This window comes from Anabrus simplex, chromosome 7 (assembly GCF_040414725.1).
Source record: "Anabrus simplex isolate iqAnaSimp1 chromosome 7, ASM4041472v1, whole genome shotgun sequence".
Classification (NCBI taxonomy): Eukaryota; Metazoa; Arthropoda; class Insecta; order Orthoptera; family Tettigoniidae; genus Anabrus; species Anabrus simplex.
The window spans coordinates 10,769,340-10,797,196 of NC_090271.1; the positions used below are offsets into that span (position 1 = coordinate 10,769,340).

At 39.0% G+C, this 27,857-nt stretch overlaps 1 protein-coding gene across 8 annotated transcripts in view; it reads left to right on the forward strand.

The window, feature by feature from the left end:
• Window positions 1-27,857, forward strand: part of LOC136877210 (zinc finger protein 345) — a 240,452-nt gene that overhangs the window by 147,283 nt on the left and 65,312 nt on the right. For all 8 annotated transcript variants that reach the window (XM_067151049.2, XM_067151051.2, XM_067151050.2 and 5 more), the window contains one exon: window positions 17,108-17,266. In XM_067151049.2, coding sequence (XP_067007150.2) covers window positions 17,108-17,266 — 159 coding nt within the window. The remainder of the gene's footprint in view (window positions 1-17,107; window positions 17,267-27,857) is intronic.

Sequence of the window (27,857 nt, forward strand, 5' to 3'; positions counted from 1 at the left end):
GTTACCATTAAAAAAATGTCTTTAGATTTACAAGAGGAAGTAAGACTAGACGTAAAAAGGAAACAGAGTAAAATATATACCTCCGAAAATAGAACAACCCCTAATCATAACAATAATAGAAATTCCTTCGTCGAATGGGAACAGGTCCTTAAGCTTAAAAAGAAAATCAAGGATAATAGCTTCATCAATACAAAAGCGGACAAAGAGATCACGACCGTCATTATGGACAAAGACAAGTACATAGGCCTAAATAAAACAAAAAGCTTTTTCAACAATAGTTCCTTTTCTATTGTGAAGAAAGATCCTACCCAGCAAATCCAACGCCATTTGAAACAAACCCTAAAAATCTCCTGGTTTCTTTTCACTGATGAATCCGGGTCTGCCCACCGCTAAAGCTTTCCCTAAGACCCACAAGGCCGGTGCCCCCATCTGCCCAATTATTATAGGCCTAGCCCGCTTTATATATATGCAATTTAAGAAAATATGACCATGTGTCACTATCTTTCCTAAAATTAGAGTGGTCGCGACTCCATGTTCGTCGTAACCATCATACTTTGTCTCTCCTCCATCGAGTTCTTACTACATCTTCCCCATCTTACCTTTCTTCGCGTTTCCATTACTTCTCAAATGTTCATGACAGACATACATGGGGTCAAACATCCAACCTGCTCATCATCCCTCACCATCGAACTGCCGCACAAGAATGGAATCGTTTACCGGACGACGTCAGAGGAATACCAACTACAGTGTCATTTAAAAGAGCGTTAAGAGGTACAACAGGATGCAAGTGACCTGTGAATTTCTGGCCTTTCAGTGATCGTGCTACTACAATATCATTACAAGCTATTATTATTATTATTATTATTATTATTATTATTATTATTATTATTATTATTATTATTATTATTATTATTATTATTATTATTATCATCACCATCATTATTGCTGTTGTATATATGTCCTACTGTGGTGGAATTTTATTTCACTTGTATTTTGATTGTGTTTTAATTGTGTCTTCTAATATTAATTACGGCAGTATTACTTATGACTTTAATGTATACTAACTACAGGGCAAGCAGGTCATCGGATTCTGGGGAACCTGCACCTTCATGCTTCCCACTTCTATCTAATTCTGCTAAACGACAACCAAAGAGAAACATCAAGTACTTTGCTACAGTAAACATTAATTCCCTACTGAAGGTAGGTAAGCTCAAACGTGCTGGAAAAGTACAAGGTTATGATAGCAGCACTATAAGAGACTCGGTTTACCGATGAGGGTGCAATAGAGTCCGGAGTGTACAGAATCTACAAGGGGAAACCTGGTGAAAGAGTTATCAAGACACTTCCACAATTTGGTACTGGGTTTGCGGTACACCACAAGATGGTTCACCATATTTTAGATTTCACTTCACCTAACGGAAGAACCTCCTCGTTATCCTTCAGGTCTCATAATAGAGCATACACAATCGTAAATTTCCACTCGCCCACAAATGTCACAAACTGTTCAAAACTGGAAAATATAGAACAATGCTGGGCCACCTTAGAAGAAACTCTAGATAAGATCCCTTCCCACCATTCCATCATACTCGTGGGAGACTTCAATGCACAAGTCGGTAAGGAGTGGAAGTACCGGAAGATAGTAGGTCATTATCCAGCCCATAAGAGAACAAACAGAAATGGAGAATGTCTCATTGAACTCTGTGACAAGTACAACTTAGTCTTGAAGTCAACAGCCTTCAAACGTCTACCTAGAAAGGCCAAACCCTGGAAGAGTCCAAATCCTATGCTTGGTGAATTCCAGTTAGACCATGTTGCTATAGCACGGTAACATCATACGGACGTACAGAACGTCAGTGTATTTCGAGGAGCCAACATAGATTCTGATCACTACCTTTCACTTGTCAAGATTAATATGCAGCCCTTTAGAAAAACACCAACTCTCCAAAGTAGTCATAAGATACCCATAAGGATTGTGATTTTTCAGGATACCCTCAGGAAGAACACAGAGAAAGAAGGATGGCCTGCCTTACAAAAGACCTTGCTGGATGCTGCTCAAGAAACTATCCCTGCCTCATCAACCAAAGGCAAACACCCATGGTGGAGTTCAAAGTGTGATGAGGTTATAGAAGAAAGGCGTAAAGCCTGGACTAGGTGGAACCAACATAAAATTGAAGCCAATCATGAAGCCTTCCTCATGCAAAGAAAAGCTACAGCTAACACCATCCGCAGTGCCAAGAGAAATTACCTCAGGAGCCTAATACAATAGGCTGAAAATAATTTTCAGGAAAACAACTCAAGAGACCTGTACAAAGGACTTAAAAAGCAAACAACCCAGTACACAGCTCCTACCCTCATCCTCCACGGGCCAGATGGAAAACTTCAACTGAACAATAAAGACTGCACCAAAACTCTTGCACATTATTTCCAGAAGCTACTAAACGCAGAGGAACCTAAAGAAAAGCTTATTTTCCATGAGCCTTCACACACACAGGAACCCTGAATCTCAACCACCTACGAGAGAAGAAATAAAGGACATCATCGGTGGTCTCAAGAACAACATGGCTTCAGGTGAAGACGCCATAGTTGCCGAGATGTGGAAACATGCAGATGACCAGTCTTTGCAGAGCATCCATCAAATCATAAAGGACATATGGACAACAGAGTCCCTACCCGAAGGATGGACGTCTTCCGTGATTCATCCCCTCCAAAAGAAGGAAGTAAGACAGACCTCAACAATTATAGAGGTATTTCCTTGTTACAAATTACCTACAAGACCCTCTCTGTAGCCCTGCTCAATAGAGTCACCACACAGCTAGACTAGATCTTGTCAAGAACAGATACACAATCTGAAGACAGTTCTCAATTACAAAAGCCGAGTTGGACATCCCTGGGTGGCGGTTGTAGTAGATTTTCAGAAAGCTTATGACTCTGTGGACAGAGACACCCTTTTCTCCATACTATGGGAACTTGACCTGGATGGGAAGACCACTCTGAGGAACACGATGTCCAAGGTCAGGTTCAGACGTGAACTATCCAAAAGCTTTCCAATCAGAACAGGAGTTAGACAGGGTGATGGTCTCTCCTGCATTCTCTTCAACTGTGTCCTGGAAAAGATCATTAGGGAATGGAGAACGATGCTACCACCGGGAGCTGGACTGAAGCTTGGGTACAAGAGAGACAACCTCATTGTCCCGTGCCTAGCCTTTGCCAATGATCTCATTCTACTGGCAAACAATATAGAGGAGGCTACCTACAACTTACAGAGTCTTTATAGTGTAGCAGTTAAGACTGGTCTGAAGATCAGCATCCAGAAGACTGAATTTATGACCAATATCAAGGAGGCCCCTTCTACAGTTCCTCTCACAAATGCTACCATACGAAAAGTACCTGCAGTTAAGTACTTGGGAGAATGGATCTCTGCGAATCAGAGCGAGAACCTAGCCATAGATGCCAGATGTCCCAAGTTTGAAAGGGCTTATCACTCGTGTCGTAGTATCTATTCATCTAAGTGCCTCTCCAAGAACCTCAAACTCAGACACTGCAACTCGGTCGTCAAACCATCTGTTCTGTATGTTTCCGAGTGCCTTGTAATGGCTAGGAAGGGCTCACTCAGAAAGAGAGAAAGATCCTGAGGAGGATATTAGGACCAATCAGAGAGGAAGGAGGCACTTACAGAATCCGCCATAATGATGAACTGTATGAACACCAGGAGGACATCGTCACGTCTATAAGGAAAAGGCGCCTGACCTTTTATGGACACTTGGCCCGTCTGGATTCCAAAAGACTCACCAACAGGATATTCACAGTGACAGGAAGAGGCAAGGCTTCTAAGAACAAATGGATCACGTCAGTTAAGTCGAATATGGAACAACTAGATATCCCACTGGAATAAACTCATGACTGACTACTGTTCCATCGAGCCATCCGACAGAGAATTTTCCCAACATCCCTTACCAGTAAAAAGACTACAGGAACTAAATGGACAGAGGAGAGAAAGCTGGCTCATAGTCAGCAAATGAAGGAGTATTGGAAGAAGAAGAAGAAGAAGAAGAAAGCAACAACTTTACCGAAGAGTAGATACAAGCCCTGTGGTCCTCAGTAGGCCTAAACAACAAAGAAGAAGAAGAAGAAGAAGAAGAAGAAGAAGAAGAAGAAGAATTGGTTTAGTGTAAGAGAAGGCCCAATGGCCTTAACTATGCCAATAAAGACTATCTATCTATCTATCTATCTATCTTTCTCTCTATAAACTTTCTCAGTTCATTCAGAAATTCCGTAAGAATGACTATAGAGCTGATCAAGAAATTAGATAACTTCGAAATACAACCCCATTATTCTGTCCACTCGTTCGACATTACTAATATGTTTCCAAGTATTAATATCAAAAAATAAATTCCCATCATTGAAAGAAATCTAAATACACACAGTTCCCTAAGCAAACTTGAAATCCAAGAGTTTATGAAGGTCCTGAAATTAGTAGTTAATAATAACTTCTTTATCCTAGACAGCATCATATATCAACAGGATGGACTGGCAATGGGGTCACCGGCTTTGGGGATCTTAGCGGAAATATATCTAGATTTTTTTTGAACACACAGTAATTGACAACGATGGCATATTGCCAACATTCTACTTTGGTCTAGATACGTTGATGATACGTTGGTAATACTAGATGATAGGACTACTGGTGCTACCTATACTCTCGACAACCTCAACAATGTAGATCCAGATATTAAATAAACCCTCGAGTCGGAATCCAACAAACAAATTAACTTTCTAGACCTCATGATAAGCAGGCTCCCATCCTCTCTAACACATATATATATATAGAAAACCCACAGAAACTGCTACAACTATAAGACAGGATTCTACACATCCATACACACAAAAATATGCTACTTATAATTGCATGCTTGACCACGCATTTAAAATACCAATGTCAAAAACAAATTTAAAGAAAGAACTAGACACCATCCACTCCATTGCCAAATTCAATGGATATAATGACTGTTTCACAGAAAGTATTTATTTATTTATTTATTTATTTATTTATTTATTTATTTATTTATTTATTTATTTATTTATTTATTTATTTATTTATTTATTTAATCATGTCAGAAACATACATTATAACTTACAATAATATCAGAACAATAACAATCTGGTACTATAACCATTAATCATTTCTGATTATGGCAGGTAACGATGTGATTAAGCTGTACATAAATACAAATTTTATTAAATGTGGTGTGACCAATTTGCAGCTAATTCACATGCTTCCTTGGTAGCGTCCATCACATTCTGGAGAGAGCAAGTAGTTGGGCACAAGTTACAAACAAGAAGATGGCTCATTGTCTGTTCTTCACCACATTCACACAGAGTGAAGTCGCAGACAAAACCCTACTTTCTCATGTTGGTCTTTGTTCTTCCAACACCTGAACGCAACCTGTTGAGCGTCTTCCATGTTGACCAGCTTTCTTCGTGGCCTGGAGGAAGTCTTTCGGAAGGCGTCATCCATCCTGCAAGGTGGCTGGGTCTGGAACGCCATGAATTCACTCTGAAGTTCGATGGTGGTTCAGTGAGGCTTTCAGTTGTATGGAGAAAGCTTTTCCTTGACTTGAGCTGTTGGGTTGCTGGTTGGTACCCATATAAAGTATGGGTCGTCAAGTTCAGTGCTTTAGATTTCTCCAGTCTGGATGCACAGTCACATCGAATATCTGGAGGTGGGATACCTGCTAGACAATAAACTTAATCAAGTGGTGTAGATATCAGACATCCTGTACTTAGCCTGCAGGTCCCAAGGTCCCATTTAAGGCGACATCCACTTGATTAGCATGACTAGATCTACACCAGACAGGGCAGGTGTATTCTGCTGCTGAATAACAGAGGGCTATTGCTGAAGTTCTTAAAAGGAGAGGATGCGTTCCCCAGGTTGAACCCGATAATTTCCAGATAATATTATTCCTTGCAAATACTTTCCTTTTGGTGTTCAGACAGTGTGTTCTATAGGTTAGTTCTCGGTCAAGAGTTACTCCTAGATATTTGGAAGTGAAGCAGTGTTCTAATATTTTACCTTCCCAAAATCACTTGCAATTTTCTCGCTGTCTGTCAATTTTTTAGGTGGAAGTCACAGACTTGAGTTTTTGATGGGCTTGACTTTAGGTGGTTCACTTGGTAATAACCACTTAGAATTTGTAGAGCTTCTCTTCAGCAAGTTCAAATGTTTCGTCTTGAGCTGCCAGAGCGACATCATCTGCATAAATAAAGCTCTTTGTCCCTTGTGGGCGAGGCTGATCATTGGTGTAGATGTTGAAAAGTATAGGAGCTAGCACACTCTCTTGTGGAAGGCCATTCTTTAAGTTCCTCCATCTACTCCTCTGGCCTTGGAATTCAACAAAAAATCTTCTGTTCCATAGAAGGCACTCAATCATTTGGGTGAGTTTATAGTCCTTAGTTATACAGTGCACTTTACAAAGCAGTATATGGTGATTAAGTGTATCGTAGGCTGATGTCAAGTCAACAAAAACTACTCCAATTCATATACAAAGAATAACAAATAAATTCAAGCATCGACTAAAAACAGTGTTAGAAAAAGAAAAACACAACCCTAATACATATTCTACCTTAACCTTCAACAAAAACATTTACAGAATTACCAACATTTTTAAGAAACATAATATCAAGATATCCTTTCGTACCAATAATAGGAATGGGGAAATAATACATAACTGTAAACACAATAAACAAAAATTGCACCTTCTTGAGGTCAGGGGTATACCGGTTTAGTTGCAATAACTGCAATTCTTCATACATAGGACAGACTGGATGCTACTTCAAAATTATTTACATGGAACACGTCAATGCTATTAAATACAATAGGTTTTTGGCAATAGGCCAACATATGCATGACGTGAAACATAATTGCACCACTATAGACCAAGACATAGCGATTCTCAGGACCTTAGGAAAAAGGCCCTCTCCTAGATGTCACTGAAAATTGTTTCATACACCTTGATCAGTTTTTCAACCCCAACTTAAACCTAAATGAAATTTCTGAGAAACCCAAGGTTCTTTACGACTTTCTTATCACAGTCTTTAAAGGTATTAAGTTTTCGAGTAAGCGTTCAATCTTTTACGCATTACATGCCATACGTCCCCACTGCATTACCCTCCAGACCCGCCCCCAACACCTCCCCCGTAGCTGGCTCCTCCTCAAGCCCCTTCCCTTCCCTTCCCTTCCCTTCCCTTCCCTTCCCTTCCCTTCCCTTCCCTTCCCTTCCCTTCCCTTCCCTTCCCTTCCCTTCCCTTCCCTTCCCTTCCCTTCCCTCTCCCATCTACCTCTACTCTATCCCCACAAACCAGCTCCAGTTGTTAACTCTTCTCTACAGAGTAAGCTTCTTGGCACGCTGCAGCAACATGAGTCTCACACTATTATAACTCTCTATACCTTTGCTTCATATGACTTGCCCTTTATTGAACACCATATTAAAATCAGCTCCCCCTTTCTCTCTAGGCTTCACATTCCGCTTGAACTGAGGAACCTCGGTCCTACATATCATCCTAGAACCTACATGTACACAGAAACCCGCCTTTCGATGTGCTAGTACAATTTTAAACTAAGAAGACCACCAACAGCGCTCAGAATATTCCTCAGTGCCACATTTCACTATGAATAAGATACCCATCAAGATTTGAACGTGTTCATTAAGCTTTATCATACCAAAGCTCAACTTTACAGCAAGTGCCTCAACTTATGTACCAAGACAATTTTAGACTATTACGCCGCCAACGCGTAGCAATCCTTATATATTTTACATAAACTATGTTAAATGTGTGTCATTGCACAGTAGGTTGTCCTACTCAAATGTCAACCTCACCTGCACGTGGTGCACCCTGCTTTCGACTGACGAGGCTCTGGCGACCGAGCGACTCCCTCAGCTATGCCAACGGCTCCCTATGAAGGCGGATGAGCTGGCAGAGGCTGGGGCACTCTCTTGCCCTTGAGGTGGGAAACCACCTCTAAAGGCGGAAGAACCATATAAGGTCAACGGCATAGAAAGTCCTCAACGGCGGACCAGGCGTAGGGACAACTAAAACTTCCCTGGCAGCTTGGAAGGCAGATGAAGGCCGCAGCAGTCTTGGAGCCTCCAGTCGTCGTAACTCTTATTTAAAGTTAAAAATTTCATTGTTCCGTATTGAAGAATATCACAATTAAAATTGAAATAATTGATAAGGAAATTCCACCTATTCAATACCAAAGAATAAGAAATGTAGTGAATTACATTCTCGTTTAATAATAATTAGAAATGGTACCGGTTTCGACCCTAGTCCATGTCATCATCAGCCGATTAAGAAATGGAAAACAATGCATAGGATCAGTAGAAGAGGCAATATGAAAAGGAAATGAACGGGGGTAGACACTGTAAAACTTAGAAGAAGTAAAATACAAGTCATTCAAAAGAAAAACAGTGCGCAATTCTCTTAGCGGCAGCAAGGCACACGCAGCGCTAGGCAAAGTCCCACAATGATTACGAATAGCGGAGAATTGTTCAAAGCCAGTTATTTAAACACTGTCAGGCATAAAGTCACATCACAATCGAGCACATATGAAGGTCCATATTCGTGTAGGAGTTCAAGACGAGCAGATTCATTGAAGCAACTTGCCAGCTCTCGGTGATCAGCGCGACACATTCAATATCAGGCACTGTGGTTTCAAACGCCAAAGTAAAATGGAGAATAGCTTGACGATCCAGTTATTTTCCTTGGTTGCGGGAAAGTAAGTATATAGATAAATATAATACAATTCAATATAATTGAGTAAGTAATTGTGCTCCTATAGAATTCTTAGAACAGTTGACGTGAAAAAACAATTGTGAAGAGAATAAAATATAGTAAAAAGCGCAATACCGGAAACAAATGAAAACGTATATGCACAGTGCACAATTTTTAAAACGTAAAAAATTCAGGTCTAGATTGAAGTAGTCAAAATCGGCGTAAGGCAGGAGTTGAGTATGGATGAGAAAAATCGAAATGAAGGTGGATATGATTTTTTTTTTTTTTGGAAAAGATAGGATAAATTAATAGAGGAAGAGGAATAGTGGAAAAAAAGAGAAGAGTGAAAGAAATTGAAGATTAAATGGTGTTGAGGAAGGATAAGGTAGGGAGATGAAGGAGGGGTAGTTTAGGGTGGGTTATTGGAGGTAGAAAATGTGGGTAGGAACTTTGTAAGGCATGGAAAATAGAATTGGGGTTTTGAAATTTAGAATTTTTGAGAAGAAGAATTAGGAAGTCGAAAAGGATATTTGGTTTTTCAGAAATGTCGTTTAAGTTGAAATTTGGGTTGAAGTACTGATCAAGGTGGATAAAGCAATTTTCAGTAGTGTTTAAGAGGGGACCTTTGTTTATAATTTTAAGTATTTTCATGTCTTTTTCAGTATTGGTGAAACTATGCTTGGAGTCTTGTATGTGTTGTCCTTTTGCTACTGGGGACAGGTTCCGAGTCTGTCAAGAAATGTGTGATTGTTGATGTGCAGCAGCATTCCCACACTAAAAGATGTCACGCACAGGCGTCTTCTGAAGAACTCAGCGCATACACTACAAGCCCTGCGGCGATTGGGGAGTTGTGACGGGAGCAGGATTGTGTAGTCTGGGAGCTCCTAGTGACGAACTGGCACGTAGGCGATGAATGTGTGATCACATATAATTTTAAAAAATATTTGTTTAAAATATTTGTGTAAAATAGAATGTGTGATCGCCGTTTTGCTTGAGGAGAGGCTGTAAAGCAACTCGTGTGCTGCATTCGTGACTGAGCAGGCCTATTCAGGAACCACTCTGCTCACCCTGAATGGGGAGAGGGCTATAAAAGGTGCCTTAAAAATAGTCACCCTCAACACATCCCGACTGGGAAACCGCGCCCAGAGGGTACACCATAAGCAGTCAAAAGAAAATAAAGATGAATTTTGCAACCTGAAACATCCGTACTCTAATGGATAATGATACAGCTAATCGGCCAGAAAGGAGAACAGCTATCGTGGCTCGTGAACTAAAAAAGATTTAACATCGATATTGCAGCACTGAGTGAAACTAGAAGGCCCGATGAAGGACAAATTAAAGAACAAGGAGGCGGATACACTTTCTTCTGGAAAGGTAAAAGTATTCATGAGCCCCGCATTCATGGTGTTGGTTTTGCCATTGCAAATGAACTTGTCCCTCACCTTGACAAACTTCCTTCTGGATTAAATGAAAGACTCATGAGCTTACGCTTCAAGCTCACCAACAATCAACGAATTACAGTAATTAGTGCCTATGCTCCAACCCTCACTTGTGAAGAAGATGAAAAAGAAGCATTCTATTGCCAACTTGACACACTTCTAACAAGAATACCCCAAGCTGACAAAATGATTCTCTTAGGAGACTTCAATGCGCGAGTTGGTAGAGACTCAACGCTATGCCCCAAAGTAATTGGAAAAGAGGGTATAGGTAATTGCAACTCTAATGGAACCCTTCTGCTCACAAAGTGCTCAGAGCACAATCTAGTTATCACTAATACCCTCTTCAGACAAAAGGATAAATTTAAAACATCATGGCAACATCCACGGTCAAAACACTAGCATCTAATTGATTACATAATTGTACGCGCCCGAGACCAACGCGATGTTCTAACAAGTGCTGATGACTACTGGACAGACCACCGACTTATACGGTCCACGATGACCCTTCACATCCACGAGCAGCAAAGGAAACAGAGGAAACTTACGAGACCTAAAATGAACACAGACTGTCTCAAAGATCATAGCACTAAAGTAAAATTTCAACAACTCCTAGGTGATAAACTGCCAGATGAATATCCTGAAAGCACTGGAGAACACTGGGCAACACTGAAGACTGCAATACTATCAGCTGGTGAAGAATCAGTAGAACACCTTAGGGTCAAACACCAAGACTGGTTTGATGAAAATGACCAAGAAATACAGACTCTAATAGACAAAAAGAGAGGAGCACACCAAGCTTGGCAGATCAATCCTAGTTCACTCTCTAAGAAATGAGAATATCAAGAAGCGAAAGCAGATGTTCAGAGGAAAACCCGTTTTCTGAAAAACAGTTGGTGGACGATGAAATCTCAAGAAATGCAACATCTAGCCGAAACTAACAACACTAGAGCTTTTTTCAGCATGATAAAAACCGTATATGGCACAACAGCTCAAGGATTAAACCCTCTTAAATCTAGGGATGGTTCTACTCTTCTAAAAGACAGCAATTCCATTAATGCACAATGGAAAGAACATTTACATGAACTGCTGAACAAGAATCCAGAGATCAACATAGTAGAAATCCTGAAAATCCCGCAAAAACCTACAAAATCTCACCTTGGCGAAGTACCTTCCTTACAAGAAGTTGAAAATGCTATTAACAGCTCAAAAATAATAAAGCTGCCAGATCAGATGGAATTCCTGCTGAATTTTTCAAGGAAGGTGGACCAATTCTTGCTGAACATACACTAATGCTCATAGTCAAAATATGGAACACTGAAACAATACCTCCTGATCTCAGAGATGCTCTGATAGTTATGATCTTCAAAAAAGGAGACAGAACTGACTGTGGTAACTACCGTGGAATTACCCTTCTGTCTATTGCTGGGAAAATACTTGCTTGAATTCTACCCAACCGCCTGATACCTCTCACTGAAGACTGCTTACCTGAAACTCAGTGTGGATTTTGACCTAATCGCAGCACAACAGATATGATTTTCTGTGCTAGACAAATGCAAGAGAAATGCAAAGAACAACATCTACCTCTGTACATGGCATTCATAGATCTTGCCAAAGCCTTTGATTCGGTTAAAAGAGATGCCCTGTGGAAGATCCTAGCAAGAATAGCTATCCTCAGAAGTATATAAATATTCTTAGATTGCTGCGTGATAATATGAAGGGCATGGTTCTTGTCAACAATAACCCTGGAGAAAATTTTGAAATCACTGCAGGCATGAAGCAAGGTTGTGTGATAGCTCCCATTCTGTTCTCAGTATTTGCTGGGGCTATACTTCATCTTGTTGATGGGAAACTACCAAAAGGCATAGAAATCTAATACAGGACTGATGGAGGTTTATTCAATCTCAGTAGACTACGAGCCAAGACCAAACTTTCCACTACGTCCATCACTGAACTTCAGTATGCTGATGACAATGTTGTTCTTGCAAACTCTGAACATGACTTACAAGCAATCTTAAATGCATTTGATGAAGCTTATACAAGTGTTGGCCTAAGCCTTAACATCCAAAAGACTCGGATCCTTTACCAGCCTGCACCTAACTCCATCTCCGTATGCCCTACAATCACAGTTCAAGGCAAAGTTCTGAAGAACATAGAACATTTCTCATACCTTGGCAGCCATCTCTCAGCAAATGCAAATCTTGATGATGAGATTCAACACCGTCTCAAATGTGCTAGTATGGCTTTTGGTCGTCTTCGGGTAAGAGTCTTTGATAATCATAATATCAGCACTCAGACCAAGCTTTATGTGTACAAAGCTACCGTTATACCATCTCTTACATATGGATGTGAAACGTGGATTACCTACAGGAGGCACATACGATGCCTGGAAAAATACCATCAACGATGCCTGAGAAGGATCCTGAGGGTGAAATGGCAAGATCGACGCACTAACATCAGTGTTCTGAAAGAAGCTAACTCCACTAGCATTGAGGCCATGATTATCCAGCACCAACTTCGCTGGACAGGCCACATCGTTCGCATGCCTGAATTCCATCTCCCAAAACAAATTATGTACTCCCAGCTAAAGGATGGTCATAGAAAACTTGGAAGACCACACAAGCGTTACAAAGATGCACTGAAAACCAACATGGAAAAGTGTCAAATGAAAACTAACAACTGGGAAGCTACGGCACATAACCGCACAGTCTGGCGTCGCAATGTCTGGGAAGGAACTCAGTGCTTTGAGCAAGAAAGGCGGAGAACAGAAATTGACAAGCGGAATGCAAGAAGACGTCAGCTCATGAAAAAAAAACCAAACTATACTGCCAGTACCTAACAGAACAAACGTCTGTCAAAAATGTGGAAAAATCTGCGGTTCTAGGATTGGCCTCTACAGTCACTTAAGATCTCACAAAAACTAAGTTCTTCAGGAAGACACTCATACTTGTTTACGAGGGATAGCCCATCATCATTACACATTCACTATGAATAAGATACCCATCAAGATTTTAATGTGTTCATTAAACTTTTTATGAAAGGCTGATGATGACATTGAAAACATGTCGAAACCAGTACTTTCATAACCATAAAAATGTTGTAGAATAATCTAAGTGCAGCAGTTTTGTATATATTGAATAGGTGGATTTCCTTATATTAAATTACTTTTATGATTTCATTTACCAAAGCTACTAGCCATTCATATGATTGTGCACTGAACAAAGCCTGTGAGGTAGGAACCTCAGTCAGATAAGCAAGGTCTGCCTTCTCTTCATCGTCATGATTTATCGGTGCTCTGTCATTACAATCAAAACATGGTCTTTGTGGTCGTAAATCTTGCGTCTTTTTCTGAGTTGGCATCTGGATAGTTTCTCTGCAGGGAAACCGAGATAATCCTTCTGGTCCGATCTTCTGCCTCAAAGTAGTCTCGATGATCTAAGATTTCAATGTCTACATCTTGTCCTTGAGAGCGATTGAGTTGGATTTCAATTGGTGGCTTCTCTGCTGCAACGTCGTCATTCAGTGGACTGGACGATTCGTGTAAAGTCACTTCCTCTGGCTCGAAATTTCTGCATTTTTTGCTTGACTGGATACGCGACTTCTTCAGTAACTTAATGTCTCTTGACACTACAATCTTACTCTTGCTCGGAATCCATACCCAATACCCATTTGTTTCTGCAATGTATCCGATGAAGAATCATTTCATGGAGTGAGTTTCGAGCTTACTTCTCCCTGGTGACCTGTCCATCACAAACACTTTGCATCCAAACGGCTTGAAGTTGTTCACATCAGGCGGTTTGCCCTGCCAAAGCTCATACAGTGTCTTCCCCTCCACTTTTTCGTGGGACACCTGTTTCTGATGAAGTTTGCAGTGTTAACTGCCTCCCCCAAAATGCTCATGGCAACCCTGATCGTATTAACAGACACCTTGCCTCTCTCAGCGATGCCATTCTTTTCAGGATAGTATTGGGCTGTCAGTCGTCACGATATTGCATGCTTCTCAAGTAGTTCATCAAAATCTCGGTTCACGAATTCTAATCCATTATCAGATTGAAAACACTTGATTTTCTTCCTCTATCATGTGTACATAATAGATCTGAAAATGTCAAACTCTCTAAGTACTTGACTTTTCTGTTTAATGACCCTTACTCCTCACCATCTAGAGTAATCATAAATGAATATGCAAAAGTATCTATTTTTACCATGTGAGGGAACGAGCCACAAACATCCTAATGCACTAGGTCGCCCATGGCTCAGATGTCTTCGGGAACAGTGGTCGGTTCTGTAAGCAGACTCTGCAGTCGAAATCCTCGTTGACATTTTCTATTGTTATCCCTCATCACACCTTCATGGAGGTAATGGATATTTAAATGCCCTAGTTGGATGTGCCATTCTTACAAGTCGCAGTCAGGAGTACATGTCCATGGCTGTTCACAACTTCGGCTTTAATTTTCTTGAATATGACATCATAACCTTTACCTGTGATTTTGCTTACTGATGAAACTTTTTTGCGCAAATCCGGCACATACAGAGTATTTTGGAAGTAGATCTCTTTGACCTCATCCTTTACCTTTGTTAAGGTTGAAACAGAACCTTTTCCCTTAATATCAATATGTGTACAGTTGTCCAGATTCAGTTTCCCAAGTTCCTGTTGGTTGAGTTTCATGAATCCATTAAAGTCTGATGTAAGTGTATAATGGACTAATATAAGTTGGAAACAATTCTCTAAACCCATGAGTAAATAGTGAAAATATCGAGCTCGATTAGTAGGTGGTAGTACTACTGCCGCTACTACTACTACTGCTTATGTAGTTATGTACGACAGGTTGTCAGTGCGGACTTTGTTTGGTATAAATCGTGGTCGTATAATTTATTATTTGTATGTTGTATGATCTGTCTTGTGTAACAGAACATGTGAGGTTATATCACGATACTTCTGCTGTATGTTCATTAATACAACTTTATTTAATGTAGGAACACGTAATTAATGGTATATAATTTATTATTAACTGTAAATATGATGTGTAAATCCGATGTAATGTTGTGCAACACAGGGTAATAGTCTAGAACAACTCACCTTTGTCACTCAAGTTTTACAGAAAGTTATATTCATTTGTATATAGGTTGTTGGAGACTTGAGAGGATATGAGAAAACATATTTTGTCATACTTTTCTGGAAGCCTGGCCAGGCAAGGTATATAAAAGGACAGTTTTGTGTTGTTAAGTCGAGTTGTTAGTGAAAGTTGTTAGTCGAATTAAGTACGTGAACTCATGTTGTAGTAATTTCGTTGAAGTGGTTATGTTGTGTTGGTACATGTGATCTTGTCAAGTGTTCCGTAGTTGGTTTGACATGCTATTAGAGCAGTCGATTGAATTCAAGATGGTGGTTCATTTGATGTGCAGCTATTAATATACACTCGACTCTCGATTAACCGGGTTAATGTAGGGTTAAGGCTTCCTGGATAAGTAAAATCACGGTCAACCTGCAAAAAGGTAAAAATAGAAGAGACGTACTAAAAGTACAGTTAAAACGATACTACTGTTTATTAACTTAGCCAATACGTTGCAGTAAAAGTAGCACTAATGGAAAAATAAACTAAACTAATAACTTATCTAATAAGGCAAAGAAGAATATTCAGACTACCTAATTTTACTGTTTCTGAAAATAATTAGCCATGGTTTTCTGCTTTTGTACCGAGAAACACTTTTTCTTTATTTTGCTTCTCAAGTTTCTCAAAACAAGTTTTTTGGTGATGAGAGCATCATCCTGACAATATTTTCCCGACCCTTTCTAACTCTGTATTATTGTAACTCCTAACACTCCTGCATTTTTAGTGCTTTGATATCACGGTTAAGCCACATCGTGGTTGATCTGATTACGGTAAATCGAGAGTTGAGTGTATGTAAATGAAACAGTGTACGCAGTTGACAGCATCTCATGTGTGCGTCATTGTGAATACAATATGTCTTTGCAGCCACTTTCGACACACCAGGTATCACAACATGCACCGTTCATAGTTTAAAGCTCCTGAGTCGACGTCGTGTCTCAGAACGTACAAACGCACGTGGTCAGCAATGTTGGCAGATTGTTAACCGGTTTTCTTCGGCGCCCTACAGTCACTTTTATGATGACCTATTTTTCCAAAGTTGAAGCACTTCATCCGCTTGTTGTTTTTGTTCTTGTCAGTCTTGTCCTTTGACTTTTGACCATGACCTTGAGGATTATATTTTGCGGCCTTACCGGCGAACAATCCTTCCTGCGCTGAATTTCGACTGGCATCTTTGCATGCATCAGACTCCTCGCCGATTTTGATTCATAGAATCTCCAGAGTCGGCAAGTCGTCTTGTGATGAAATGGCACAGTGGAAGTTTTCAAAACTTTGCAGCAAGCTCCATAGCAGCATAACAGCCAGAAGATCGTAATTTATTTCTACCTCCATCTCCGTCAACTTCTCTACGATGTCAAAATATTGATGAGTGTGTTCCCTTCCATCATTACCTTCTTGCATTTTAGATGAAACTAATTGATTTAAAAGGGCCGCTTTCTGCGCTGCTTCTGCAGATTGGTAAATTTTTGCCAACCTAATCCATACTGCACAAGAGGTTTTACATCCTTTCACCTGTTTAATTTTGGACGAGTGTATAGTGAGAATGATGTCTGATTGTGCTTTTAAGACCCCTTCCACCCATGCCCACACGGCTGTAGTGTTGTCTGCTGTCGCTTTAGGTTTCATTTTAGTCCCGATGACGTAGCCCCTTGTATCATTCTTGATAAGGACTGTTCACATTTGAATTTTCTCAGTGTCGTACTTCTGTTTGTTCAGTAGCGTAGTATTTTTATTGAAATTGTATGTTCGACATACTGAAAAGCTTTTGTGTTACAAATATACGGTATGTTCTAGATTCACGATCCCGAGTACTGGGACCGCTTCAAGTGTCAGACGTGTCAGCGTCCGTTTCGAGATGCACAGGCTCTTCACAATCATCAGCAGTTACACACTGGGATCAAGCCACATGTGTGTGACTTGTGTGGAAGAACTTACAATAGGCATGCTAATATGGTGAGTGAAGACATTTGTTTGTTATTTTAATTAATCTTACTTACTGAAATATTGGTGAGGAAAGCAACGGGAAACTACCTCACTCCTCATTTCCCTAGTACGCCTCTTCAGTGATGCCTAGGCCATCTATGACAGCTGATGGCAGAGCTGTTGAGGATCCCACCAGCGGCATCGCTGACGAACTGAACATACATACATACTGAAATATTGAACTCACAAATGATCCAAAAACTGCAAATGAGATTTTGATGCTGGTAGACATTCTAAAATTTGGGGCACACGGTACCTTTCTTTGTTTCATGTGCAGCCTTCTTAAAAGTCCCAAGGGCCATTTAAATCACACCTGCAGTATACGTTTATGTTTACAGCATTACAAGTCAAATATTTTCTAGTCATTATCGCTGGAGAATGTCTTGGAGTAGAAAAGGCAAAAAAGTGAACGTGTCTGAGTGAGTTGGCCATTTGGATAGTGTTGCGCTGCTATGAGCTAGCATTCAGAAGATAGTGGATTTGAACCCCACTCTCGGCAGCCCGGAAGATGGTTTTCCGTGGTTTCCCATTTTCACACCAGGCAGTTGCTGAGGCTGTACCTTAATTAAGGCCACAGCTGCTTCCATCCTGCTCCTAGCCATTTCCTATTCCATCATCACCATCAACCTATATGTGTCGGTGCAGCGTAAAGAAAATTATATATTTAAAAAACGCGAACATGCTTGATTGAAACGTTCCTGCTTTTCGATGTACAGTACACGTCCGTTATAGCGAGAATTCATATCGGCTAAAAATGTACTCACTATAGCAGATTGTTGTTACATCCGATTTTTGTAAAAGTCAGGAAAAACCCTATACATATTAAAATCGGTATAAAACAATAATCAGTTTGTTCAAAAGTTGCATTTTTGCAGATGATATCCACCTATGGCTTACTCATTTGCTATTTTTAAAAATCCGATACTACGTGAAAGCGTATGTTTAATTTCATTCTGAAAAATTATAGTATCACTCCGAAGCCTTTGTGGCAAACGTTTCAATTTTCTTCTTCAAACAGCATCACCTAACTTAACCGTATATATATTATCAAAACATATTTCAAGCGCACGTAGGAAAATGATAACTTCCTCACTATAAATTTACATGGGGATAGCCTTTCCAAAATTTACTAGACACGAGAAAATATATACTATCCTCTGAAATCAGTGATGTTCTCTCCCATTCTTACTTGATTTCAGTATATAAAATTAAATTTAAACGATCGTTTACTTCAGCCTTTAATCCTAACGAGTTAATAATTGATATCAGCCTTGTTATTTACGCATTTATTACAAAAACATGTTCTCCTCGTTCATTTCTAATTTTCTTTATGGAACAGCAATTGATGGGTATTACTAATCAACTCCGACATGCCTTTGAATTACATGTAATAAATATCATTTTTGGTCCGTATTGATGATATTTGATTGAAATAATAACATTAAGTTATTTATTAGACCACCTAATCAATACAAAATTGTCTTGGATGATTTACATAAATTTGTTAACTAATAGTGGTACATGTTTCGCCTTCCCTGAAGGCATCATCAGCCATAGTCTTAACCTTAAATTAAAAATAAGCGTCTAAATAACATGTAATAATGAAATGAATTTTAAAATCTTGAAGAGATTTGAAGTAAAATAACATTAAAAATAACCATGATGTTTTAAAAATACAATGTGATGAGATATAATAGTGGAAGTATTAACAAAATTAACATTAGAAGGCTGCTAAAATAAGTGCAATGGATAAAACAACAGATTGTTATACAACAAGTAGTAAGATTGCATAAAAATAAAGTTGATAGTCAGGCGGTTATAATTAGACGATGGTGAAAAATCGTATATAAACAAAGTAAAGAAGAGAGAATAAAAGTCAAAGTTAGTCGAGAGATCCGAAGTTAATCATGATCTTGAAGATAAAAGACGAAAGTCAGAGGCATATGGTGAAGTTGTAGAACACGTTGAGGATATGAAGTTGTAGAATAAAAGTTGAAGAACAGTTTCAAATAGGATCTCTATGGACCATCTCAAAATTTGAAGTAATGCTCAAATGTTGTAAATTGTGAGTTTGTAGATATTCTAGTTGAAAAAGCATATAATAATGGAATCTGTAAAAGGAAGCAAGAAACGTAGAGTTAATTGTGTGAAAAGATATTTGAAATTATTGAAGTAGAATCGTGTGCACTTACCATTTGACGGTGACAAAGATAGCTTGTAACGTTATGAGTTAGAAGTATTTGCAACAGTAGACATCTTGGTACGTGTGTTATAGCTCAAGGTTTGTGCTGGAGGGGGATCTGTTTGCGTTGACTTAACTATTGGAGGGGGGCTGCTATTGGTGGGAGGGAAGGAAGAGAGTGTATTACTGCGCGTGTTGTATCGGTGTAAGGCTATTGGAGGGAGCGATGTTGCGGTGGCGGGGGGAAGGGAGGGGGGCATATTAGCTGTAGGGGAGGTGGGAGCGCTAATTGATGTGAGGTTGAAGATTTTTAAGAATATGTTGGTGAAGGGAGTTGATTCTCGTAATAAAATAAGAATCTGTTCATACAAGGGGCTTTTTTTTTTATCAATAGTGTCATTTAGGTTCTTATCTTTATTAAAATGTTGGTCGAGGAAAATAAGTAAGTTTTCATATTCTGTCATGAGTTTACTTTTATCGACTCTTTTTAGGATATGGAGGTCTTGTTCTATTGTGGTGAATTTATGCCCTGTGTCCCTCATGTGGTTGGCCATTGCGGAGAATTTGTTGCGTCTTTGGGCATTGTAATGCTCGGCGTATCTGGTGGAGAAGCTGCGGCCAGTTTGGCCAACATAAGAAAAAGTACATGTAGAGCATTTCAATCTGTATATTCCTGATCCAGAGTAACTATTGTCTGTGATGTTAATAGAGTTGTGATTGAAGAATAAATTACGATTAGTGTTTTTTGTTGTGTAGGCTATTTTTATTTCGTGCTTCATTAATGAATTGGTTATCGGATAAATGCTATGGTTAGTGAACGTGAATTTAGCGTATTTTGGTTTGACGGGTTTCAATGGAGTTAAATTTGTAGCTAGTTTCAGTTTGGTTTTTTTAATGATTTTATCAATCATACTCGTGTTAAATCAATTGAATTTAGCTATTTCCTTAATGAATAGTAATTCTTTCTTTAAATTAATAGAGGACGTAGGGATCTTTAATGCTCTATATATTAAACTGTGATAAGTGGCTTTTTTATGTGAGTTGTGATGTAAAGAATCATTTTTTATGGTTGTTGTAGAAAAGGTGGGTTTTCTGTATATTTGGAAGTCGAATTTGTTCAATGCTCGTGTGATTTTGATGTCTAAGAAGTTCAAAGAGTTATTGAACTCATCTTTTTTAGTGAATATAATATTATTATCTAAGTTGTTGAGAAATGATAGTATGTTATTGCTGTTGTTGATTTGTTTATCAATGATAGCTATGGTATCATCAACATAGCGATGCCAAAGACAGAGTCCGTTGATGTTATTAATAATCTTACTATGTTCGAGATTATCTAAGTATATATCGGCTAGTATTCCAGATAACGGGTCTCCCATTGCTAGACCTTCTTGTTTGTAAATTTTCTTATTGTCTAAAACGAAATTCAAATTCAAATTCAATGGATTCAATGGATTTAACACGAGTGTGATTGATAAAATCATTAAAAAAACCAAACTGAAACTAGCTACAAATTTAACTCCATTGAAACCCGTCAAACCAAAATACGCTAAATTCACGTTCACTAACCATAGCATTTATCCGATAACCAATTCATTAATGAAGCACGAAATAAAAATAGCCTACACAACAAAAAACACTAATCGTAATTTATTCTTCAATCACAACTCTATTAACATCACAGACAATAGTTACTCTGGATCAGGAATATACAGATTGAAATGCTCTACATGTACTTTTTCTTATGTTGGCCAAACTGGCCGCAGCTTCTCCACCAGATACGCCGAGCATTACAATGCCCAAAGACACAACAAATTCTCCGCAATGGCCAACCACATGAGGGACACGGGGCATAAATTCACCACAATAGAACAAGACCTCCATATCCTAAAAAGAGTCGATAAAAGTAAACTCATGACAGAATATGAAAACTTATTTATTTTCCTCGACCAACATTTTAATAAAGATAAGAACCTAAATGACACTATTGATAAAAAAAAAAGCCCCTTGTATGAACAGATTCTTATTTTATTACGAGAATCAACTCCCTTCACCAACATATTCTTAAAAATCTTCAACCTCACATCAATTAGCGTTCCCACCTCCCCTACAGCTAATATCCCCCCTCCCTACACCCCCGCCACCGTAACATCGCTCCCTCCAATAGCCTTGCACCGATACAACACGCGCAGTAATACACTCTCTTCCTTCCCTCCCACCAATAGCAGCCCCCCTCCAATAGTTAAGTCAACGCAAACAGATCCCCCTCCAGCACAAACCTTGAGCTATAACACACGTACCAAGATGTCTGCTGTTGCAAATACTTCTAACTCATAACGTTACAAGCTATCTTTGTCACCGCCAAATGGTAAGTGCACACGATTCTACTTCAATAATTTCAAATATCTTTTCACACAATTAACTCTACGTTTCTTGCTTCCTTTTACAGATTCCATTATTATATGCTTTTTCAACTAGAATATCTACAAACTCACAATTTACAACATTTGAGCATTACTTCAAATTTTGAGATGGTCCATAGAGATCCTATTTGAAACTGTTCTTCAACTTTTATTCTACAACTTCATATCCTCAACGTGTTCTACAACTTCACCATATGCCTCTGACTTTCGTCTTTTATCTTCAAGATCATGATTAACTTCGGATCTCTCGACTAACTTTGACTTTTATTCTCTCTTCTTTACTTTGATTATATACGATTTTTCACCATCGTCTAATTATAACCGCCTGACTATCAACTTTATTTTTATGCAATCTTACTACTTGTTGTATAACAATCTGTCGTTTTATCCATTGCACTTATTTTAGCAGCCTTCTAATGTTAATTTTGTTAATACTTCCACTATTATATCTCATCACATTGTATTTTTAAAACATCATGGTTATTTTTAATGTTATTTTACTTCAAATCTCTTCAAGATTTTAAAATTCATTTCATTATTACATGTTATTTAGACGCTTATTTTTAATTTAAGGTTAAGACTATGGCTGATGATGCCTTCAGGGAAGGCGAAACATGTATCACTATTAGTTAACAAATTTATGTAAATCATCCAAGACAATTTTGTATTGATTAGGTGGTCTAATAAATAACTTAATGTTATTATTTCAATGCCTTTGAATGTCGAGGAGAGAGCTCACAAGTGCAAATAGCGAGAAAATGGTACTGAAGATCACATTTTGTGGCAAACGCTTCAGTTTATTTTATTCAAACAGCGTTATCTAACCTAACTCAACCATGTATGTACCAAGAAAACATATCAAGCGCCAGTAGTAAAGTGATAACCTTCTTGCTATAAATTTACATGGGAATAGCCTTTCCAAAATTTAATATAATCTAACCTCTGAAATCAGTGATGCGCTCTGCCATATCTTGAGATGAATCCCTTTCTTACGTAATTGCAGTATTTAGCATTAAAATTAAGCGATCATTTACTTCAGCCTTTATTTTTAACGAATAAACAACTGCTATTGGACACATACTGCTTTGTGGTGAAGAGGGATCTTCAAAGGCTAAGGGAGACAACCCCTACAGAAAATGGCAGGCTTGGAGGCTCAAGTGGCAGCCCCACCACCAAGCTTGGGTGCTGTGGGCTAATAACTCGCACATCTTAAATTCACTTATTAAATAAACTGAAGTGAAACAAAACCGGATGGATACCTCGATGACGAACTTTGGCCCAAAACGGAAAATGAGAATTGGTTGTTGGAATGTTAGAATTTTTACAGAAGAAGGTAAACTAAAGCAAGTTGACAAAAACCCCTGTGGGTGGGGGAGGCAGACGAAGAATTCACCCACGGTATCCCCTGCCTGTCGTAAGAGGCAACTAAAAGGGGCAGTCAAGGGATGATCCAATTAGAACCATGAAACTACTTGTAATTAGTACCATCATGCAGGGAACACCATAGGCTGCATTTACTTGCACGTAGTACCACTATGTTAGGTACACGATAGGTTTGTGATTAGTAGTGACAGTGTGTGAATCAGGATGTGAGTCATACAGTACCTGTGATTCGTACCCCTATATGAGCGACACCATGGTTCTGCCTTACCTATTCTCTGTTCCCACTATTTGAGGACTTCCACGGGATAGTACAAGTCCCTGTGGTTAGTCCACTTATGTGAGTAGCACCATAGGTTTGCGTTGCCTGCAAATAGCGCCGCAATGTGCGAAACACCATAGGTCTGTGTTACATGTGAGCATTACACTACCTGTGAATAGTACCATAATGTGTGGAATACCGCGAGTCTCCACAACATTACACATAGCATGGTTCTACTTTCCTAGCAATAAATACCATTATGAGGGGCTAATGACCTGGATTTTGGACCCGTTTCGACTATAAGCATAATCGATTCAGCATCATGCTATAGAAGCCATCCCTTGGTCGGTAATATTATTGTTTTGTGCCAGCTTTTGTGCATGTGAGGCACTGTGGGTCGGATCCACTGATCGTTTTAAATTCATATCCGTCCATCCATTCATTCTTCGTCCTCATGCTTTGAATTCTGATCAGTGGAGGATTTTGGACTTTTAAGTTGTCATTTCATTTTGTCTCATTTCGTACCTTTAGGGGCCGATGACCTCGATGTTAGGCCCCTTTAAACAATAAAGATCAATCAGTCAGTCAATCAGGTTGAAAAAGAGATGCAAAGTTATGGCTTGGAAATTCTTGGTTTAAGTGAAGTGTGGTGGTGCGATTTTGGAGAGATCATGACACAAAATGGGAATACATTTATTTATTCTGGACAGTCTGGGGAGGATGCTGAACAGAGAAATGGAGTGGGTATGTTGCTAAATAGGACATCCAAGAACAGTTTAATTGAATGGAGTCCCATCTCAGACAGAATGATGGAAGCTAGATTTCAAGGTAAAATTCGAAATGTAACAATAGTAGTTTGTTATGCACCAACAGAAGTATCTGATGCCGACATGAAGGATCAATTTTATCATCAGTTGAATGAAACTATGGGTGATATAAGATTGGATCAAATAATGAGGAACTAGAGCTTGTGATAGAGAAACATGGATTAGATTAAATGAATGATAGTGGATAGAGATTTGTAAATTTGTGTGTCAGCCAGGAAGTGGTGATTGGAGGGACAATCTTTCCTCACAAAATGTGTCATAAGGTTACATGGGTATCGCTAGATCACAAAATAGAAAATCAGATCGACATTGTAGCTGTTAGCAAGAAATTTAGAAGATCATTGACAGATGTGAGGAATAGAAGAGGAGCTGATGTTGGTTGGGATCATCATCTAGTAGTAGCTAAATTTAAATTGAAAATAAAGGCTGCATTGAAGAAGTTTGCAACAAGAAAAAAGAGGTTCAACATACAAAGGTTAAACAGTGAAAAGAGGAGGAAAGAATTTAGTCTGGAGTTGAAAAATCGGTTTGAAGTCCTTTCAAATCTTGAAAAAGAGGAAGAGTTGAGTGTGGAAAGAACTTGGGGAAATGTTAAAAACACTTATATACAATGTGGAAACAGTAATTGGTTATAGGAGCTATCAACAGAAAGACTGGATGTCTGAAGAAACATGGGACTTAATTGTAAAACGAAAAGAGGCAAAAGCTATAGTAAACCAAAGCAGAACAAGACAGCAGAAGTCAGAAGCGCAAAGGAAATATTCGTTAATTGACAAAATCGTTAAAAGGAGTGTGAGAAGCGATAAAAGAAGATGGATTGACCAGCAGGCACAAATTGCAGAGGAAGCTGAGAAGAAGGGTGATATGAAACAACTCTATACTATTACAAGGAAGTTGTCAAGAGGAGGTTATAGGAAGAGTAAATCAGTGAGGGATAAACAAGGAAATATGCTGTTATCACAAGAAGAACAATTGAGAAGATGGCAAGTGTATTTTTCAGAAATTTTAAACAAACATGATGTAAATGAGCAGGAAATGCAAGAAGAAGTAAATGAAGGCTTAGATAGTGGAGGCTCAAGAATAAAGCTAGTTTCCCCAACAAGGCATGAAGATAGGTTAGCATTGAAATAATTAAAGAATGGTAAAGCAGCAGGCATAGATAATATAGATCCAGAAATACTAAAAGTGGATGAAGAGGCCACCATTAATTTGCTGCTACCATTACTGGGGAAAACATGGAAAGAAGAGAAAATTCCAGCTGATTGGAAAGAGGGCTTGATCGTGAAACTCCCCAAAAAAGGTGACACCACAGTGTGTAAGAATTGGATAGGAATAACACTACTGAGCATACCAAGTAAAATTCTCTCTAGAATAATTCTAAACAGAGTAAAGGACTCAATTGAGCAGCGTTTCCGTAGAAACACAGCTGCGTTGATCTAATAAATACGCTAAGAATAATTCTAGAGTAAAGTAATGAATGGCAGGCCACATTGTACTTGACATTCGTAGACTTTGAGAGTTTAAACCTAGGAATTTCATTTTTGTCCGTATTGAACTGAGAATGGAATAGGAAAACTTAAAACGGTCCACCTTTTCAATACAAAAATGTTATAGTTTATTTATAACATGTATTTGCACTTGGAACTAGTTTCAACGCTGTTTTTGCGTCATCATCAGCCAAAATGTGGGAAATAGGCCAGCATGTAGGCATATATATTACACAAGGCGTTACATTAAACAATACACATCTTACAAGGAGATAAAAACAGGGACGAATATAGAAACAAATGAATCGTTGAGAAAGCAAACGTTATACATAATAAAAATAACCTTAACCACACATCTTGCAGCGCGAAAGTGTTCTTCTTGAATGATTCCTGAATATAAAACACCCGCGCACACATTTCTGAAGAGCCAGCAGGCAGGACAAAGTAAAGTGAAACCTTAAGAGTTCTTCTGAGAAGAGTTCATCATTTTTTCTATGTTCCGACTAACTAATGAAGTCTCCCTTGAGTTCCTGATAAACATACACAGCAGGAAATTCTCCTTCACTCTCAACAATAGCTATAAAGACAAACGGTAAATTTCATTTTAAATATTGTGCAGAGACGTGAAAGCATGATCTTGAACATGATATAACTCCTTCATTTAACCCCATTTTTTACACAAGGTGTTACATTAAACAATACACATCTTACGAGGAGATAAAAACAGGGACGAATGTAGAAACAAATGCAACGTTGAGAAAGCAAAAGTTATACATATTAAAAATAAGCTTAAACACACAACTTGCAGGTCCGGTATTCAGCTCGACAAGAATATAAAATAGGTATTAAGGAATACGTTGTTGAGAGTTTGGAGGTTGACTGTGCCAGTATTTGTGGTGTATTGTTGCAGCGTTACGTGTAGGGTGGGGGCAGGTTTCTATGATGTTAATTGCGGGACATGAGGCGGTAAAGCTATGGCGTGAGATGAAGAGGGACAGAGCGTGTTGGATAGTTTAGGTCTGGGGAGCGGCCATTGTTGGATTAGGAGGGGAGAGGGGAGGAGCGGTAGGGGAGGAGGAGTGGAAGGAGGGGAAGTATGGGGGGTGATGTGGTGAAAGTGTGTGGTGTGACAAAGTATTATGCATAATCTGAAAGACAGATCTGTTTTTCGGGATATTCATGTTTTTGAAAAATTCAATGAGGAAGTCGAATAGGATCTTTGGTTTCTCTGAGATATCATTTAAGTTTAGGTTGGGATTGAAATATTGGTCTAAATGAATATAGAGGTTTTCAGTGACGTCTAGGAAAGAACCTTTGTTTAGAATATCTAATACCTCAAGATCTTGATTTATTTCAGTAAAGTTGTGCTTAAATTCTTTTATATGTAGGCCGACCGCGGAAAATGACTTCCTCATTGAATTTTTCAAAAACATGAATATCCCGAAAAACGGATCTGTCTTTCAGATTATGCATAATACTTTGTCACGCCACACACTTTCACCACATCACCCCCCATACTTCCCCTCCTTCCACTCCTCCTCCCCTACCGCTCCTCCCCTACCGCTCCTCCCCTCTCCCCTCCTAATCCAACAATGGCCGCTCCCCAGACCTAAACTATCCAACACGCTCTGTCCCTCTTCATCTCACGCCATAGCTTTACCGCCTCATGTCCCGCAATTAACATCATAGAAACCTGCCCCCACCCTACACGTAACGCTGCAACAATACACCACAAATACTGGCACAGTCAACCTCCAAACTCTCAACAACGTATTCCTTAATACCTATTTTATATTCTTGTCGAGCTGAATACCGGACCTGCAAGTTGTGTGTTTAAGCTTATTTTTAATATGTATAACTTTTGCTTTCTCAACGTTGCATTTGTTTCTACATTCGTCCCTGTTTTTTTCTCCTCGTAAGATGTGTATTGTTTAATGTAACACCTTGTGTAAAAAATGGGGTTAAATGAAGGAGTTATATCATGTTCAAGATCATGCTTT